Source organism: Simochromis diagramma, unplaced genomic scaffold (genome assembly GCF_900408965.1).
Source record: "Simochromis diagramma unplaced genomic scaffold, fSimDia1.1 OVJJ01000205.1, whole genome shotgun sequence".
Lineage (NCBI taxonomy): Eukaryota > Metazoa > Chordata > Actinopteri > Cichliformes > Cichlidae > Simochromis > Simochromis diagramma.
The window spans coordinates 13,120,706-13,141,145 of NW_024386782.1; the positions used below are offsets into that span (position 1 = coordinate 13,120,706).

The 20,440-nt window shown below is 39.7% G+C and overlaps 2 protein-coding genes across 3 annotated transcripts; both read right to left on the reverse strand.

Annotated features, from left to right (window-relative positions):
• Positions 1-3,743: 3,743 nt before the first annotated feature.
• On the reverse strand, positions 3,744-10,801 carry LOC120727582 (fizzy-related protein homolog). 2 transcript variants are annotated; one of them, XM_040021938.1, is made up of 14 exons: positions 10,612-10,801; positions 9,866-9,938; positions 9,265-9,393; positions 9,037-9,100; positions 8,179-8,309; positions 7,996-8,081; positions 7,719-7,902; positions 7,520-7,585; positions 6,926-7,028; positions 6,607-6,791; positions 6,256-6,489; positions 5,861-5,965; positions 5,192-5,284; positions 3,744-5,073 (listed from the first exon to the last, which is right to left on the reverse strand). In XM_040021938.1, the coding sequence occupies exons 2-14, from the start codon at positions 9,932-9,934 to the stop codon at positions 5,032-5,034; spliced, it is 1,491 nt and encodes a 496-aa protein (XP_039877872.1). In that variant the 5' UTR covers positions 9,935-9,938; positions 10,612-10,801; the 3' UTR covers positions 3,744-5,031. The 2 variants fall into 2 exon arrangements, with proteins under 2 accessions (XP_039877872.1, XP_039877873.1); XM_040021939.1 differs by lacking the exon at positions 10,612-10,801 and adding an exon at positions 10,111-10,580.
• Positions 10,802-13,188: 2,387 nt separating this feature from the next.
• Positions 13,189-19,723, reverse strand: plekhj1 (pleckstrin homology domain containing, family J member 1). Its single transcript, XM_040021940.1, has 6 exons — positions 19,311-19,723; positions 19,071-19,138; positions 18,910-18,976; positions 17,110-17,200; positions 14,995-15,058; positions 13,189-14,417 (listed from the first exon to the last, which is right to left on the reverse strand). Exons 1-6 carry the CDS (start codon positions 19,402-19,404, stop codon positions 14,325-14,327), a joined length of 477 nt encoding a protein of 158 aa, XP_039877874.1. The 5' UTR covers positions 19,405-19,723; the 3' UTR covers positions 13,189-14,324.
• Between the last annotated feature and the right edge of the window lie 717 nt (positions 19,724-20,440).

A 20,440-nucleotide genomic window follows, 5' to 3' on the forward strand; every position in this document is an offset into this window, starting at 1 on the left:
TCACCAGTCTGATGCAGAGCAGAAGCCTATCCCAGCTGTCATAGCATAAGGTCTATTGCAGGACTAACACATTCATGCTCACTGTCTCACCCATGGTCACTTTTGAATCACCAGTTATGGTAACGCCATGCGTGTCTATGGACTGTGGGAGGACGGAGAGAGAACCATCACAGACACGAGGGGGAGCATGTAAACTCCACACAGAAAGGCTCCGGGCTGGTTTCAAATCCAGGACTTTCTTGCTGTTATTGTCCTAATTTAAACTGTTAAGAAATAAAGATGCTTAAAACTGGCACTTGCTTATTTTAAACAATTTCACTCATTCATTATTTGATTAATATTTTCCATTAAAGAAATCTCTAACGCCAGTCCGAGGATGTTTCCCGAGTCCCCTGAGAAACATTTCATCAAAGTTTTTAGGTTGCTCGATTAAGCTCTTCCCCCCCCAGTGAGATACTGAAATCATAGCATCTTATCTGACGCTCACTATCTGACAGCTGGTCACACTTTACAGGCTGAAGAAAACCATCCTTACCCATCCACCATCATTTTATGGATACCAAAGTTCTGCTGGGGTGACTGACGAGTGTCAGTGGGACATGAGTCACAGGAGTGACTCTCTGTGCTCTTTTCCTTCTAACAAAATGACCAAAGAAGAAACCTGGGTGGTTGCAGCTATCACACGAGCTTTGTTCCTTTGATATCCCTGTAAAGACTGCTTATCAATGAAACTCAAGAGTCAGGCTTAGGGAGGAACCTGGGGGAATATCATGTTCGCTGTCTTGTGAGGCTTTGGTTGTATAACGAACCACGCGCTCGGTGCCTCTTGATAGAAACATCAGGAGGTAGGATTATGCATATTAGCGATCTCCCTCTGTTCTCCCCTCTGCTTTCAGGGCTTAATGTTAACATCTGCACAGTGAGCGAGAGCCACAGATGAGCTGGAAGACTGTGCTGAAAGTCTTCCATTCAGATGATTTATCTGATCACTATAATGGACTATGCATGTTATTTCGATGACATTATAATGGAGTCTGAAGGGGAGAGAGGCTTGGGCTCTTTGGTGTTGATAGAGCTGAGTCACTTAGGCCTACACTACTTGATTTTCATCACAGAAAAAAAGCAACCACTTCACGAAAAAGACCTTTAATTTTTGAAGCCACTCAATTAGCAGTGATATTTTTCTTTTTCTTTTTATCTTTGTTTGTTAAGCCCTACTTATTAATAGTCAAATTCCAACAAAGCTGTGGATCATTTCAGTTTTTTCAAATTAAAATAAAACCAGAGCAACATAATTATTCAACATCAGCCATCATTATTCATGCATTTGGACCCTTCAGCTGTTGTTTACACTGATAAAATCCATTTGCTGTTTGAATGTGTAAGGGGGAGTTTGGATAAGCAACAGGCCACAAGCAGAGGTGTGGGAGCTTTGGGAGGCAGTGAACATTCATTATTTTTCATGCTCTGGGTCAAAACTATGCTTGTGTGGGCTGGGCTGGTAATATGATGAAAATTTGCACACTTCCTGGAAACCAGGTGAGGCCGCGGGATGTTTTCTGGCTGTTAAAAGCTCCCGTTTGAACAAATATGGTTTTAAACTGAGGGTAAAATGAAACCACATGCCCCGTGAGGTTTGTCTGGTCAGATTTTTACCCTTTCCAGAAGCTTGTTATAAAAACAACCAATGCTGTTAATATCAAATTATTCCTCTTTTGAATGTAAGATCTGATCCTTACCTTTGAGGTAGCTTTGTTCAGGTAGATTCTGCTGTGTGGTAGCGTCACTGAATCACTCATTTTGGACCAGCTCATAGGATGGCTCCCTCTGGTGTTCACTTTTAGTTCTGACAATACTACAAGACAAATATGTTGGGAGGTGTTTGGATAAGTGTCAAAATAAGTGAAAACCCAAAATAAGAGAGAACAACACTGAATCAAAACACAAAATCCACAGACACTTTGTTAGGTACAACATTTCAGGTGATTTAAGTGACTGTGACGTGGTTGTTGGTGCCATACAGGTTAGTGTGAGTATTTCAGAAACTGCTAATCTGCTGGGATTTCTGGTCAGCAGGAGAAGACCACAGTGGTGGCACTCTTCTCATCTAAGAACAGGAAACTGAGATTATATTGCTATAGCACTATTAAAGTTTTAACTGTCCAGAGGACCTCAACAGCTACAGGCCGGTGGCTCTGACATCCTACCTGATGAAGAACCTGGAGCGGCTGGTCCTAGCTCAGCCTCGCCCCCTGATGAGCTCATCACTGGACCAAATTCAGTTTGCCTACCAGCCTGGCACTGGAGTGGATGATGCTGTCATTCACCTCCTACATCGTTTAATCTCTCACCTGGAGACCACTGGAAGCACTGTGAGGATCATGTTCTTCGATTTCTCCAGTGCGTTTAAGACCATTCTTCCCTCAGTTCTGAAGGACAAGCTGGAGAACACAGGAGTGGACCACCACCTCACAACATGGTACTGGAATACCTCACCAATCGACCACAGTATGTGACAACTCGGGGTCTGACAGGATTGTCTGCAGTATGGGGGCCCACAGGGAACAGTTCTGGCTCCATTCCTCTTCACCATCTACACTGCAGACTCCTCTCACAACTCCACTCAGTGCTTCCTGCAGAAGTTCCCTGATGACTCTGCAATAGTTGGCCTCATCACTGATGGGGTCGACAAGGAATACAGAGTGCTGGCCCAAGGCTTTGTGGACTGGTGTCAGCAGAACTACCTCCAGATCAACACTAGTAAAACCAAGGAGCTGGTGGTAGACTTCCACAGGCACAAACATCCTCCACTGCAACCACTAAACATCCAAGGTATGGACATTGAGGGTGTGGACAGCTACAGGTACCTTGGTGTTCATCTGAACAATAAACTGGACTGGACTCACAATTCAGATGCTCTCTACAGAAAAGGGCAGAGCAGGCTGTACCTGCTGCAGAGGTCTTTTGGAGTGAAGGGCCTGGACCTTCTATGACTCTGTGGTGGCCTCAGCCATCTTTTACGGTGTGGTCTGCTGGAGTAGCAACGGGCCAGCTCTGTTCTAGGATGCCCTCTGGACCCAGTGGAGGTGGTGAGTAACAGGAGAATGGTGGCTAAGCGGTCATCCCTGTTGGACAACATCTCCCACCCCATGCAGGAGACTCTGATAGCACTGAGAAGCTCCTTCAGTGGCAGACTGCGGCACCCACGATGTGGGACGGGAAGATTTCGCAGGCATTTCCTTGCTGCTACTGTCGGACTCTACAACATGGTCTTTGCAGATGACCACACACACACACACACACACACATCCCATACACAATTGTAAATTTCACCCTGTCTCTCCGATGTGCAATAGTACCAAGTGCAATCTTCCCAATATAAGAAAGTATTTTATTCTATTTTTACTGCTCTTGTACTTTCTGCCATGACCAAAAAATTTCCCACATGTGGGACTAAAAAGGTTTAACTTATCTGTTTTAACTGTAAAACAGTTTGAAAATGTTCACATCTCAGTTTAGAAACCAGAATCAAGATATTTTGTTCTCTAAAATTATATGATAAATAAATTCATATAAAGGATTCTTCTCCAAATGTAACCAAACGTGTAATAACTGAGAATACCTGCAAACTAAAGACACCCTTTAGTTTAAACAGATGAATGTTTGGTTGGAGCACAAAGCAGGAACGTAAAGTATTACTAACAACTTGAGGAGTAGTTACAGTCCAATAAAACAGCACTAAGTTACAAGATATGGCAATTTAATTGTTGTTCATGTTCCAGTACAGAAATTTTTTTTTCTTTTTTAAACATTCTTTCAATAACTGAAGTTGCCAGCGTTGTCTTTAAGTGACATTAAAATTTAGAGTTGACCGTCAGCTCCCTTCAGACAACCTCGCTAAGCAAACCTTTTCACTCTGTACTCTAAACTTTCACAAGACAAATAAATAGCGCTTGTTCAAAGGTAGGTGACTGAAACATTCAAAGAAAACGTGGCAGAGGATATGAAATATTTCTCCAGATTAAAAAACAAAGTTCAACAGCATGACTGCCTGACACAGAAGAAGTTTGAAGTAGCAAAAAAATGAGCGCCCCAAGCTTGAATATGTTACAGAGATAGCACAAAGCAGAAGTTCTTTACACAGCAGCATTTCACCATCTGGTTTAATCACAAATGTTTTTACTGTGCGCTAGCGGTTGCTGTAAACTACAATGATAAGCCAAAGCTATTTCCTTTTAATTTTCCTTGGCTTGCTTTTCAATTAGGAAAAGATAATCTCCCAAAAACAAATTGTTTTGGGGAGATAATGAAGTAATGCTTGCCATGTTTGATTATTATTTTCATTAACTAAAATAAAAATGTCATTTTTCTTAAAAAACAAAAACAAGAGAGATCAGGCTCTTTCACTGAATCCTTGTTAACTATTAGCAAAATGGCACAAGATTGTGAATCTTTTATCAGTGTACACGAAACATTATTGCCCCTCAGGAAAAGGTAACGCAAGCTTGGAATTTTTTTCTGCAAACCTGAACAAAATCAAACTTGCTCCACAGATCAGACCAAAAAACTGCAGTTATGCACATGAAATTAAGTCAACCAGCCTTTGCAGCAAATACGTCGATAACATATGTTAAAAATGTAAAAAAAAAAAAAAAAAAAAAAGGAGCAAAAAACATACAAACAACAAAGAAATTAAACAAAAACAGAAAATAAATAAACGATCACAAGGACAAACTCAATATTTGGCAAGTATGCACAACGTCTGTTTGCAGACACGGGGAGATAAAGGCCCCGAAACTGGAGGCGGCAGTGGCTCCATCATTCAGGAGGAAGTGGAATACTGTGTGCATCTCTTCTACCCTCGATACTCGGTCTATGTGTCTCCTCTCATCTTCTGCTACAACTTAACTAAGGCCAGTCGAGGAGGACCTCTGCAGAGTACTGAGGTGAGTGTTCAAAGAGGCCCCATTTACACCAGGAGACATGCAAAGACAAATTCCCTTCCTGTTTTTATTCCCCGCACAGTGCAGACTACCGGATCCTGGTGAAGAGGTTTAACACAGAGACTGATTCCTGAAAGAAGGAAGGTGGACGTTAGACAGAGACCACTACAAAAATAACACGCAGGTGATGAAAATTGCATTCAAGGAGGCCCAACACAGAGAAAGTGAGAAATGGGAAGGAAACATGCCTTGGTGGATCTCATCTTGCTAAAGACGTTCCAGAACCTCAGAGTTTCATCTCCAGCCCCCGTCACGATGGCCTCCCCATCAGGTGACATAGCCTGCATGCAAGTTATTATTAAACACTGAATATGCACCAGGATAACAGCTACATCATTTCCTCTGGGATTAATAAAGTATTCTGATTCTGATGTAATTACAGGAATCTGAAGTGGGCACAGGAAGGATTTTATCATTTTAGTTTGCTTTAAGTGTAATTATTTATTAAAATATAATTTTTATACTCCTATCTAAAGTTCACTATATTTGCTTTCAGCACATAAAATATTAATTAAAATCCTTCTTAAGTTTACATGTGCATTCCTATGTATTAATTGTTGGTGTAAAGCCAAAGTGATGCACAGAAATCACAACAGCACTTACACAAAACATCAGAAAGAGGTAGAAAATGTCAGTTTCACTCATTTTTTTATTTTTGAGAAGCTCTGTGTCAGTGTCACCCTTTTACCCTTGGATATCTAACAGCGACACTTCTTAAAGGGTCAGTCAGTGAGTCTAGTTTTATAGGATCATTTCCTTACACTTTTTTTTTCTGTGACTATTTATTTCTGCTTTACAGTTTTATTTTAAGTTAAGATTATCTTTAATTTAGTTATAAAGGAAAAAAATATACTGACCAGGTAAAGTACTCTATAGGAATGCCCCGTAAGCTTGGCCACTTGAGTTAGAGACGGATACTTCCACACGAGGATCTGGTTCTGGGAATAACCGTGCGTGCTGACCTGCAGAGGAGGAACAGTTTTTTCCACTTATTTAGCTGGCAGGTTTGTCTACCATTGGATAAAAATCAACAATTCCACATCACTGCTTCCATCGTATTTTCCAGGCAAAAACACACGCACAAAAAAGAAAAATAAATAAATAAAAACTGAGTTGAATGCTACTGAATAGCAAAAAAAATCCCTCACCGACAGCCCTAAAATTAACCTTGGTGTATGTCCGTATTTAAAAGCAGATGCATGTATTCTATTTCACAGGAGCAGAGTGCAGTCAAAGACATGGGGTGTCTCACCAGTTCGTTAGTGTGCTTGGACCAGGCCAGGTTGCAGACCTGAGAGCCGGTGTCTGTGCACTGCAGAGGCTGGCCAGTCAGAGTGTTCCAAAAGCGGATGCAGCGATCGGCAGTGCCTCCTCCAGAGGCCAACAGGCCGTGTTGGTGAGGAGACCAGGCGATGGCCTTCACTGCAGCTAAGTGCTCCGTGTACTGCTGCACTGGGAGGACACTTGAGTGGTTCCACACGAGTAACTGCAGACAGCAGGTTGCAATAACAAGAGGACAGAAAATTTTTGACGTTTTTTATAAAAAAGGGACCCCAATAAAAATGTGGCACAGACAAAGGCATGGGCGAGATTCTCTGCATACCTTGTTATCATTTCCACCTGAGGCTAGAAGCTGGTGGTCTGTGCTCCACTTGAGCCCGCAGACTTCCTGTCTGTGTCCTTGGAGCCGACGTTCTGACTGGAGAGGCGGTGCCCTGATGTCCCGCTGCAGGATCACCCGATCACGACTCCCAGACGACAGCTGGTCGGCATTCCATGCTAGAGCACCTAGAAGCAGGGAATGACGACCAGGGGAGATGATTCACCGATCATGAATGAGAGATGCTGCTAAACAACTGCGTGAAAATAAATGAAGCTTGAATGACTATCTCTGCCTTCATTTCCATAGACTTTCAACTTACCCACTCTGGCTGTGTGTCCTTCTAGCACAGAGAGCTTCTTCCCTGCTGCTGCATCCCAGATTTGTACATAGCCTTTGTGGGTGCCTACAGCTACCAGGTTACCCTAAAAATAGACAGCACACTTTGAAGATGACACTGGCAAGTAGGAGTCTAATCTTACAATGGCACAAAGACAGGAGCAAGTGCAAATACCCTCAAGCCTTTTCTTAGTTACAGCATAGGTTAAAAGCCTGAAATCATAAATAAGCTTGAATTTCTTTGAAATATCCAGACACAGTCTTGTTTCATGGCAGACCTTCAAAGTGAATCAATTATGCTTTTCCTTACTTTCTGTCATATATACTGTTGTGATTGTGAATTCTCAACCTTGCATAAACATATCCAAAGAATCGATAATTAAAGTCATATTTTTAAAAAACAATAACTATGAGCCCAAACCTGAGCCTGTAGAGTGCTCTGAACACTCAGTTTCTGGCAGTTTTTCTGCTTTCAGAAACTGTAAAAAAAGGCCAGCTGTGCAGGCTTTATTACAGCATTGTTTAAAGTCCTGAACGAGAGCTTGCAAAGACAAGAATCAATGAAAGAAAAACACACCCTCTCTGACCAGCCCACTGACGTCACAGAGTCTCCTTCTACAGAAAGGTCACAAAGACGAGTCACCTAAAGTTTCAAAAAGTGCCAGACAAAGGAGACAGATTAATGCGAATGTCCCAGGAGGTAGTTCAATTATGTCTTTTTCATTAAGTATGACACACTATCACAGAGGTTTTCTCAGCTAACATGTCACACACACCTGGCTGGTACAGGCACTCCACAAGTAGACACAGGTACCCAGTCCCACACTGAGCACATTCAGAGAGGACCAGTCCACTAGGTTGAGGTAGAAATCATCTTGAAGCTCTGGAGCATCCAGAACTTTGAAAGGTATTTTAGAAATCTTGCGTGTTGGTTTTCGTGGCGATCGAAGAAGTTTCTGACTGTAAAGCACAATAACATGTAAGCAACACAGTAAATTTTTCTCCCCATATTAAGAAATGGCACTTTCACATTTAGCTGGAAAATTTAATTACCTGTTACTACTGACGGGTGATAGTGAATAGGGAGAGACTGTGTTTCCATCCTCTTCGGGAAGAGCTCTCTTGGTACTTACAGAATACTACAACAATCAAACAGATTATTTCTAACGCAGACAAAACCCACCGTAAAACAAAAAACACTTAGCCTGTTACAAAAACATTATTATTTTTTTTTACACTAAAAAGGCTCCTCTTGGCAGGCGTAGATGGCTGCAAGCGACGATCTTCTGACTGGGGGTCCTGGACTTTCTCAATGCCTGCTCCTAGTAGCTCATTTTTCAGCAGAGCTGAGTAAGCCAGACCGTCCGCTGAAGACAAAGGAACAGACCGAGGGGAAATCAAACCAGGCTGTCGAAATGATTAACTTCACACCCTGTGCTCCCTTTGCAGTTTCTCAGCTCTCGCTCACATCTCTGAAGATCAGGGAGAATTTTCCACTAAGCTTTGTTTAGCCCTTATCTGCAGTCTCCATGAGCCTGCCCAGGCTTAGTAAACAAGAGAAGGTCAAATTATCAAGTTTGACTGGAGCAGAAAGAGATACCTGTGGAAATGAACTGAAAATGGATAAAACTCCCACCTAAAGTACATCTACAACACAGAAAAACATATTTCACTTGGGGATGGGAAAGCGAGTAACTCCTAATACATGACTATCATGATAATTATTCAGTAACTAAATATCATGATAAAATATAGGCTAAAGTTTTTTTCATCATCTTTTATCCATTACGATAGCCTTGAAAAACAAAAAGAAAAACACACACCTAAGTGTGACATATAACCAACCTTATTTTGAGCAAATTTACAGCACCATTAAGAGCTTTCACTCTAATACTAAGTCTGAATGAACAAACACAGGGGTGAAACTAAATTCCAACTACACAAACATTCAGACAGAAGCTAAAGTAAAGAAAACTGAACACAAAGAAAATGCAAAAACAGATTTTGTCTCATTCACAATTTAAATACTTGTGACAAGAGAGGTGCAGGTGGAAACACAGTTTGTCATCATTCAAGAGAAAAGCAATGGATTACCTTTGTTGCTGTCAGTGGTGCCATCTTTGGTTTTCCTATTTTGATTGTGCGACTTTTCAATTTCCTGTGTTAAAATAATCATAATCAATAAATGATCACTCTCAACCAATTCTGTAAACTTAAGTGTATTAGAAAAAACAAAGCAAACACTTTAATCTTGAGAGCATTGTTCTTTTGGTAGGACAGGCAGAAGAGTGCTTGGTGTATTTGCTGTTGTGGCAGACTCACATTAATGCGATGGAAGTTGACACTCCAGTTGGCTCCAGCCCGGGAGGGAATGAAGCGATCACCATGCTTGCTAGGAGAGGACAGGGGGGAGCTGGTGGGTGTCAGAGATCGCACTGCTCCTACAGCTTTCTGCACAAGGGAAAAGAGAAGACAGCATTGTGGGGTTTTTTTTTTTTTTTACTCTACGGCAAACAAACAGGCCTCGGAGTGGATTTGAAAACTCAATAACGGAACAGGAACATAATTTAGATGGCAGATGGTGTGTTTGTTTGAGGTGATAACAACAGGAGGCAACATTCACAAAAGCCAGTCTTTTGGCCAGTAAGGTCTTGTTTTTACTCAACAGTGGTGACAGTGTCAATAGACTGCCATGTGAAACCATTTTTCCCTTATAATACATGGAAAGCACTGCCCTCACTTCCTTCCTGGGAGGGGATATCATCATTTAAAAATCAAGACAATGACCTTATTCAAGATTACCTGCAGATTTGACTAGTCTTAATTAGACAGCAGAATTAGCTTTTGTTCAGAGGATGAACATTACTTTACATACAAGGAATCAGTCAGAATAGTAAAAAAACAACAACTTGTTTTTACTTACAATGGGACTTGCATTCTCATTTTGGATATTGATCTGTCTGAGGAGCCTGCACTCATAGTCCTGGTCCATGATCCTGAGAACAGGACAAGACCACAATAAAGTTTATTCACAAGATGCGTTCATTGACGATGTGTTTATCCTATATAGGAAATGGCACCGTGTATAGCTACCTGTCAAACATCGGTGTATTTGTTGTTAGATAAATAAACCCGTTATTCAACTGATTTAAAACGCTTTGAACTTACCGTTTATCAAACGACAATGCTAAGAGTCACCGACATGGAACAGTAATCCCCAGAGGAACTGCTTTGTATTGATCAATGAGGCAATAAAGCTACATTAAAAACCTCCGGAAGAATTACAAAGATAAACCGATCAATAGTTAAAATGTAGAGTTTTTTGGTTTCATTCCATCTCCAACTAACTAACTAACTAACCAACTAACCAACCACCGACGTGTAATTAAATGACATACCAGTACCTATGATCAGCTGCGACTGTGGACTCTGACATGCTAACAGCATTTAAATTATCTTTATGAAAACCTTAGTCTTGTAACTTTGAAACGCAACCCAACAGCAGTCATTTACTTGCATATCCCACAAAGCGAAATACTGCTATCTCTGGTGATTATCGCTGAAATACGAATAAAGAAAATCTAAACAATCCAACGACCCAGCACAGAAAGCTAGGCTAATGCTAACGCTAGCTCAGCTGTGTAAGATATTTCTCGTATTAGCACCTACCTTTCCCCCAGCAAACGCTTCCCCCGTATGCACTGTTAATTTGGTTCTCGTAGTGTTTTCTAACTCAGTTCAAATGTGTTGTTTTGTGCTTTTTACCCGTAAAATCGACACACAGAATACAAATGTTTTCTTTTGCCGAGCATTCAATTTAGGCTCGCTAAGCATCACGGGAAGTGCGTGACGTCGCTGTTTTTGAAACACATTTTTCGTTGTTAAGGAAACGTGTCCGACTCGACTGAACGTTGTCGGTAAAACCTGACCTCTGGGTTAAACCAGCAACCGAGGCTAAACAAGATTATAGTCGCACCAGTTTATAGTCAAAGATTTAGCACAGGTTTCAAAATGAGTAGCAGTTCAGGTCATGCCACAGAGAACAGAATCTCAAATGTAACAAAAATGCGATTAAAAAACATACATTTTAATATTTTACTTTCTTACACTGTGGATTCATGTTTGAGCATCAGCGTTGATACTAAAATTTATTTTATTTCCACTTTCAACGGTGATGTATTTGCATGATAGTTAAAAAAACAATATGACAAAACATCAAACACCATTTAGTGAACAAAAAGGTTTAATTCAATATACTTAATAAATAATTATTTATATAATGTGTGTGTTTCCAGAGGCCTGTACTACAAAGCCAGTATCTTTCCATTGTCTGGTTTTTACTCAAATTCAAATTCAAATTCAAATTCAAATTTTATTTGTCACGTACACAGACACAGTACGATATGTAGTGAAATGCTTGGACAACTGCTCGTGACCTAAAGAAAACAAAAAAGGAAAAGGCTATGAATAAGATAGGAAATAAATATGAAAAATTAAAAAGGGTAAATTTAACTAGGAGGGAATAAAATATAAATTAAGGTTAAAAATGAAATAACTGTACAACACAAATTAGAATGAAGGGTAAATTTAACTGGGAAAGAATAAGATAAAATATATAAATTAAAGTTGAAAATAAAATAACTGTACAACAAAATACACAATACACAGTATAGAAATATATAAGAATGTATGAAGAAATATAAATAAATATATACACAATAACAGCAGCTGTACAAGTATTAACTGGAAATGAAGAATATAATGTCCAGTGTTGTGCAATCCACATTATGTCTCACCTTAACAACAAAAGAGATGATATATTTGTAAAGTTTAGACTGGCAAATTGAAGCTTATATAACCTTTATCTATCCAGATAAAACGTCCCATTGGCATTAAAAAATATACTTTTTTGTAAGAGAGATCTGGCCAAGAGGGCAGCAGAAATTAAAACAAATATAACACAGTTGTATAAAAATATTTTCAGTGGTTGAAAAAGGACTGCATTAATTACAATGTATAATGCAGTCATAAAGATACCAGCAAAAACCATATTTTCTTTTTTTTATTCATAACTCTTTCATAAATGCTGTTGACTACTGTCTGTTTACAAGTATAAACCATTACACACACACACACACACACACACACACACGAAAACACAGAAACATCAGAAATCACTTTCTGGCGGTTCCTGACTGTCTAATAATCCCGACTGTGTAAGTTGACAGACTAATCAATATCACCATTTAAGGGATGGTACAATCAGGATTATAATTATGAATGAGTATTTCAATATAGTAATGCTTGAAGGACAGTTTTAGATTTCATTCTTTCATGTGTGGCCTCTGTGGTGTCTCTTACTAAAGAATGAATTCATGCAGACCTCCTACTGTGAAGGACAAGAACAGTCACGCGCATCAAAATAAAGAATTCTGTGCCTAAATAATGAGTTGTGTGATAATTATGCATTTGTAAATTTATTTACAAATTTATTTTTAATTATTTTTATTTATTTAAACATTACTAAAGTAATTTATTATTTAATTAAAAATAAAATATTTCAAATATTTCCATATCCTGATAACTGTCAGGCATGGTGGTGGAGGGCTGATGATTTAGCGTTGTTTTGTACCCACAAAGGACATTACTGGCACAAGTTTTGCAAAGTCCAGTGAAAATCACATAAAAATGAAAACTTGCTTTGAGACTGCTAAAAACAACAACAACAAAAAAAACCCAACCCGTCTGCTGTGCTGATGTTGCATGCCTCTTCTCACTTCATTGACTTTTTGAAGCCTCAGCTCCCTGCTCACAACTCCTCCTTTGCTGGTGTGTGGATTCAAACATCAAAATGACAAAGGAAATTGTGTCGTTTGATAACAGAAATTGGCTTATGGAAAATTGATACACAGGCACTTCTTTACACCAGGGAAATACGAAAGCTCAGTCTCTCGCCTTAGCTGAAATTATTTGCCTTCAGCATCAACTTTCCTTTTTGTTTCATTTTGTGTATTTGTAGTAGCAGTGGACGTGTGCCTGTCTGTTTAGTTTAGTGTGTGCACAGGGGCTCCAGCTACACCCTGGCAGGCCAAAATGTATTAAGAACCTATAGAACCTAAGCTACAGACTATTTACAAGAGCTGGATGTAGCCACCGACACACATTACATTTTGTGTGTGTGTGCGTGTGTGTATGTGTGTTATCAAATGCTTTCACTTTTGGTTGACAGATGACACACTGGATGAATTTAAAATTTCTTTCAAATGGCTTTATTAGTATAAAAAGAGATGCCAGTGAAGCAGATGTTGTTAACTAAAAACAAACGTTCTATGTGCAAAACATTTAAAATGAAGATACATTCAATGACATGCAATTACAGAGAGACTCTTGAAAAACAAAGATTTCGCTAATTTGAAAGATGCAAAAAAGTCTTACAGGAAACTTGAGTTGAGAGCAAAATGTCAGCTCTCGTTTTCACAAATATTCATGTGATTTGTTTATTTTTATTTCCTGAATCATGCCAAGAGCCTGGTTTTTAAACACATGGTTCAACAGCTTACATAAAGGGATCTGAATCAAAGTGCCACAGAAAAGGTACAGTAGGCTGATCAAGTACGATAGTTGTAATAAAAGAAACAACCCTCAACACCCAATAACTGTGCAAAAGTATTGTCTCAAACACTAAAGGAATCTAACAATGAGGCATAACATGATAAATACACATCTGGACAGCTTTGCCTTTTTCACAGACACTAAGTAAAATATGTGGCTCAACTCAGCAGCTCAAAAGACTCAAAAACAGTTCAAATCAGAGCAGGAATACTGCCAAAGGTTTTCTAAATCAGGTGCACTATCAACTGTAAGCTTCTTTTAAAAGGCTCCATTAAAACAATGGTTTACGTGTTAATATGTCCTCAAATTAGATATTTTGAACATAGTTCTACTCACATTACTAACAGTCCTGAATGAAAGTCGCTCTTGAAATCACATTGTCTGAATGTATAGCATCAACAGTAGAAAACATAAAATGTTTATACAGGGAACTGATTAACTGGGCCAGAAGTCTAAAAATGACACAGAAAAGGCAAATGAGAATGCCCCGAAATCACAAATATGATAGTGTTGACTTAACCAAAGCATTGCGTTGCTTGTAATGACTGACAAAGACGCAGCAGGACTAAACTGAGGATGGCTTTACATTACCTAAGACACCTGCATAGGTCTGAGGCAACCCGAGATATAATAAATGCAGCGCAGTAAAGCTCTAAGGAGCAAGATTGTGGGCGATAACGCTGTGGTTTTCAAACCAGTGTGGAGTGATGCTGGAATGGCAGAGTGAACTAATCAAAATAAAACATATAATGTGAACACAGGACGCTGGTCTACAGGGAGGAGGTATCTCTAGCCACAAGCGGCCGACCGTTGCTGACCTGGAAACGAGCTTCATCGGATATACCATACTGCTCCAAGGGGTCCTGTGGAGAAAGCAGGCAGTGAGTAAAACAGTGTACAGGGAAAATTAGCTGTTACTGAAGCAGAATCAGACTCAAAGAACCAAACAAATAGAAAAGCACTCAAACCTAGAGGTCAGAAAGCCTGGCTTTTACTTAGAGATTTTTGAGATCTCCAGAGGTTAGTGGGATTTCAGCTGCGGCTCACACTGCAATGAATAATTATATGCACAATCAAATGTACAACACGAGGAGAAAAGCTTTTGCAGCCTGTCTCATCCCGAGTAACTAGGAAATTGTTTCTAGAGAGACACATTGCTAATTGAGCTTTCTCTGGCATGTTTCGTTGTGCGCTTTGAGAGTCATCATGAAATTCCACAGTGTTGTTTACATGAATCTTAGCAGCCGAGAGAGCTCAGCATTGCCGAGCAAAACCAAAACCATCCCCCTTCATTAATCTACCAGTCTGTCTGCTATTGATGATGATGATAATATGAACTCCAAACCGCACTGTAACCATCCCACAGTATGAACGCTGCTGATTAAAAGCACCATCTGTGTGGCATTTAGCGCACCGGCGTGCTGCTGCGAGGGGTCTCACCTTCCCTGTGAGCCTGTGGATTTCTGTTCGATAGAATATAAGATTCTTCCTCATGAACTCGTAACTGCAAGAGATTAGACAACAAATGAACTTGACATTTAGGGAGAAATAATGTTAGACAAATACAGTAAAGATCAGAGCTGCAACTCAGCTTGTAACATTAAACACAGTCACAGGAACTTCCTCTGGAGCAAGGATCGACTTAAAATGTTCTGTACAGGAACATTTTAATTGTTTGTTGCTAGTTGACAGGTAGCTGGGCCATGCTAGCTAAGTTACGCAAGCTCAGGGTTTCCACCAGTGCGTTACAAACCCGGCAGTCTGCCTGGCCTCAGCTGACCTCCTGTCAGCTCTAAGCACAATGAATTTTACACTCCGCTACCAAGACAGACAACTCTTTATTTTCAATACATCTGTCTGGCAGAGACACAGTTTTTCATAGCTGATTTTGTAGTATTTTTATAGCTCATCTTATTAATATAGTTACTATTATTATTATTACTGTTACTATAAAAAACTGCTTAAATAAAAAAGTTAAACAAAAGTTAAAAGTGGAACAAAGAACAAATGTTTTTGTTTCATACCATTTACCTGTTCAGCTGATCTGTGTCTCCTTCTTGTCCACTAATAAAATCTCTTATTGGTTTATGTAAACAAGCTAAAATATGAATGGGTGCTCTTCTGCTAAGCTTCTTACTGATTTTAGCAGACAGCATCATATGACCCCTGTCCTGGCTTCTTTCTGCTTGCTTCCTCTATGGTTTAAATCTGATTTTAGGATTTTACTGATTAGCTCATCCTTGTCTGGGTTCATAGCAGAACTACTGACCCCGTATAAGCTTGCTCACAGCCTTAGATCCTGTAATGACCTTCTTGAAGACAGCAGGCTTACAGAATCACTTCCTCTTTCTTTTTATAGACTTGCTTCTAAGTCAATCCTTGCTCCAGTAGTTCATTCATTTTATTCACATTTTCATTCTTTTTTGAATATATATGTGTGTATTTATGTGACTTTAATGGCTGTGTACCCCTGGCTGTCAATGCACTTTGTAAACTGTGTTATATTAAAATAACAATACACTATAAAAATATAGTGTATTACTGTTATTATGATGATTATTATTTGTGAGAAATGGACTCTGCGTGTCTCTCTGTCTCCCATCTTCTCTCCGCCTGTCTGCTCACATGAAGCCCAGCAGGTCTGTCTGAGCTACCACTCAATTAGCAGTTAGCAGATACATTAATCAAGCACAATATTAAATGTGCCCGACGCCACAGCTGCCAGGTCTGACAATTTTTCCGGCAGACTCACTGAAGCCCAAAGGAGAAGATAGAGCGCTATGATCCTCCTCAGATATCCTCTGCTGTTTGGGAGTATTATGCATTCCCAGTAAGCTTTAAAACAATATGTCAGAGCTGTTATGGATCAGACTGAAGCCGTTTAACACTCACATTTCTAACACTGTGCCTCTGAAAACAGCAAAATCATTCATTTGTGACAGTTTCACCCATGTGAGTCTGTTACTCTGTTACTATGTGAGGTGTCACTTGTTCTACCCACACTGTTCAAATGGCATAGATGTGTAAGCATATTCAGCTGTACAGAACACAGCTTTTCATTATTTGGTTATTAAGTTAGAAAACACACACAAAATGCTCTTCTTTTAGACTTTATGAGCATATGTAGTCAGTACAGCTCTGTGTTTTTAAATACGCAATATAGCAAATTAAACAAATACAAAAAACAAAACTACTCACTGTGGGGGGTTAAGGGTTTTACTTTTTTTTGTCTTGACCATCACCACCTGCACCATGCTTAGCTTGAACTTCAGCAGATCATCATGACTGTGTTTACTTGGCTAACTCCAATGAGTTTCTATCACGTGACTGGCTGATTAAATATTTGCTTTAAAGATCAGTTTAACAGGTGTAACTATTGGAGTATGCAGTGAGTGTGTTCTGACCTTTATGGGATATTATTTGATACCCGGTCAAAAAAATACATTTGGTTTAAAAGTTAAGTTTTTCTCCATTTATTAATCACTTATTGACGGCTGTAAGTGTCTGTAAGCTTCTGTGCTTCCTGGAATAAGAAAGAAGAAAAGTCAGTCCTACCTTGCTTTGATAATGGAGTCTATCCACTCGGCACACTGCTCTTCAGTATCACATTCAAACACATATTTCCTCTCTGCTTCATCCAGAAATGCTACAGCAAACAGAGGCCATTAGAGATCAGAAACACATGAAGGAAACAAGCAGAAACAGCAGAGCACCAGTGAGAACGTGAAATATACAGTTAGGTCAATATGTTTTTGTAGCTTTGCTTCTATATACCACCACGGTTCATTCTGCATCAAACTATTGCAATACGACAGAAGTGCAGACTTTAGCTTTAACTCAATGTAGTTAACAAAAGTAATGAACTGACTGTTTAGGTATTACAACTATTTCTTACACGGTCAAACACCTGACTGCCAGTTTCATGACCAGGTGTTTCCTGTTTCCTTATTCAATGACAAGATAAGCAGATAAAAAGTATGGAGTTGATTCCAGATGATGTTGATGAAGGCGCAGGAGGCCGAATAACCAAAATAAACCTAAATGAGAGACAACAACAACAACTGTAGGAACAGCCAAATGAGCAATCTGGTGCATTCTTAAAAAGGAAGAAGAAATGCACTGGCCAACTCAACAACATCAAAGTCTAGAATGAAGAGACACCTTCATGAATAGAAATGCAGAGAGTTTACAACAAGGTGCAAACCACTGGTTATATTCAAGAAAAGGAAGGCCAGATTAGACTTTTTCAGAAAACATCTAACAGAGTCTGCACAGATCAAACCAAGATGAACTTGTACCAGGATGATGGAAGGAGAAAAGTACAGAGAAGGAAAGACACAGCTCATGATCGGAGGCATCACACATTATCTGTCATACATGGGCATTATATGGCTGCCAGTGGAACCGGATCACTAATATTTATTTTCCCTCCAAAGCGACGAAGTATGTAATCGGTACCATTTGTCTGTCTGCTTGTTAGCAGTTTAGTGTCCACAGTTTTCATGATATGATTTTCACATTTGGTGTGATGGTAGATACCAATACAGCTCGAGGTGATTTCATTTTAGTGAGAATTGTGTCAATGTTAAAGTCACACAGAATATGAAAAAAAAAAAAAGCTGTAAACTTTATATCATCCACAATTTTTTTTAATGGATTGTCTTCAAATTTCACAACAAGAAACTAGACCATGGGGTAAATTAAAACTAGGCTGGCTAAGCATTTGACCTTTATCGTCATTACTAGCACCCAAGGTCAAAGTTGACCTTGAAAACCATTTTAAAGAAATTATATTGAGTAATATATCATATGAAAGCACATGGAGAGACCAGTACAACACACTTTCAATTTTCTCAATACGACACCCGATGATGTCACAATGATGCCATTAACAGGTTGATGTCAGCATGTTGTAATAAAGACATCATGAAATATAACAGTTTTAGCACAGCCCTTGCTCTTCGGCGGGAGTTGCACTCTGTGACTGCTGATAGAAATATGAGCAAAAGCAACGCAAGAGTTTTTTAAACCAAAGAAATGGGATCGTCTTCAACTGAAGTTGGTCACCTGATCTCAACCCAATAACACAAAACTAGTAACTAAAGGTGGCTGCAACAAAGACCAGCACAGAGGGTTACAGTTTATAAAAATGGTTGTAACTCCTAAAGAGGTAATGTGATATTGTTGTTATAGCCCTTGAATAAAAGCTGGGAGTCTGCGCTTCAAAGGCATGTTCATTGTTTGATGTAAAAACCACTGGGGTTGTGTACAGAGGCAGAACTACCAAAAACAAATCGGTCACTTATAGACTTACAGTCACTCCTAACTGTACCTCTAAAGGATGCTGAAGCTTACCAATAGAGAAAGTCTGGCTGTCCTCCCTCTCCACCCTACACTGCTCCAGCAGCAAAGCTCCAATTGGCTGCCAAATAAACACGCAGTTAATTTTGACCCCACTTTTGAAACAAATGTATTCAATTTATCACAGAAAATGCTGTGACATCAAGCATACTGACCTCTTCCTCATCAGTCCGGAAATAAAAGAGGAAGTTGACGACAAGTTTCACTAGCCTCTTCTTTACAACTGCAAGGCCACAAAAGGGAAGTTAGACAGACAAACTCGTCTACAACAAACACAAAGCAGCCCAGCTGTCGCATGAAGTACACAGAGAGAGATATGTGTAATATCTGATGCTGACATTAGCTGCTGTGCCCAAATACACGAAACGGAAGTGCGTCTGAATGATTGTCCTTACCATCTCCTTTCTTGGGACCTCTCATCCCCAGTTCAGCTGCTCTCTCCGAGGGCTGGCGGCTCAGTAACACCAGCTCCTTCTCGTTGAAACGCATCGCGGACACACACAAACACTCACAGGCTTGACAAACAGACGGACACACGCAGGTACACGGATGCTAAAGAGGACCCGTACCCCCAGTCGAAAGCATAACACAGGAGTTAGCTAACGGTAGTACGGTGCAAAAACTATACTGTATACATCGCTGAGTCCACGTCGCTGCTTCGTTATCTAAGGTCCCCGAAACCTGTCGGACTGCGTTTGGTCACTTCTGAGGGTCAACTGAAAACAACAGCTCTGGACTTCATGTCACACACACACCTCTAGTAGTAATGACACTCCTCTCTGCTAAGGTTGTCTTCTTCCTCTTTTTCGTCAGGCGCGTTACTGCCCTCTGCAGGTCAAAAATGGCTCCTTTGCTCTGTGCCCTTTCTTCTTGATATTTACAATTGAACATGTGTATATATTAGTGCTATTTCTTACATTTGTAAACTTTGTAATATATTGTATTATTTCATTACTTTAGTCTGTTACTGTTATTGTCTTGGAGCAACTGAAACCCACATAATTTCGTTAAGGATTATTAAAGTATTCTGATTCTGATTCTCTGCTGGTATTACAAATGTATTTGTAATGTCTTTCTAATACTAGAGGTCAGCGGAGAATGGCCAAGCTGGTTCAAACTGTCAGGAAGGCAACGGTAACTCAAATAATCAGTGATTACTACCAAAATATGCAGAAGAGTGTCTCTGAATGGGCAACACATTGAACACTGAAGCTGATAGGACATAGCAGCAGAAGACCACATTTGGTGCCACTCCTGTCAGTTACGAAAGGGAAGCTGAGGCTACAATTCACACAAGCTTATGAAAACTAAATAACAGGGGCAAGAAGCATATTTATTGGTGCTGCCACATTTGAATGGTAGTGTCAGAATTTGGGGTAAGGAACATGAAATTATTGTTCCATCCTGCCTTGTATAAATGCTTCAGGCTAGTGGTGGCTAGCAGAACTTTTAGGCCTCTTAGCACTACAGCTTACCTGAAAATTAAATCGAAACTAAAAAAAAACTGTCAAGTACAATGAAAAAA

Excerpts from the sequence above, each read along its gene's own strand:
- LOC120727582 (XM_040021938.1), bottom strand. The coding sequence starts at position 9,934 with ATGGACCAGGACTATGAGTGCAGGCTCCTCAGACAGATCAATATCCAA. Across the intron at positions 9,394-9,865 it reads ATGAGAATGCAAGTCCCATT|AAAGCTGTAGGAGCAGTGCG; the intron begins GTAAGTAAAAAC and ends TCCCTTGTGCAG. Across the intron at positions 5,074-5,191 it reads GCAAGATGAGATCCACCAAG|GAATCAGTCTCTGTGTTAAA; the intron begins GCATGTTTCCTT and ends TCCTTCTTTCAG.
- plekhj1 (XM_040021940.1), bottom strand. The coding sequence starts at position 19,404 with ATGCGTTTCAACGAGAAGGAGCTGGTGTTACTGAGCCGCCAGCCCTCG. Across the intron at positions 18,977-19,070 it reads TCCGGACTGATGAGGAAGAG|CCAATTGGAGCTTTGCTGCT; the intron begins GTCAGTATGCTT and ends TTTATTTGGCAG. Across the intron at positions 15,059-17,109 it reads GACTCCATTATCAAAGCAAG|TTACGAGTTCATGAGGAAGA; the intron begins GTAGGACTGACT and ends AATCTCTTGCAG.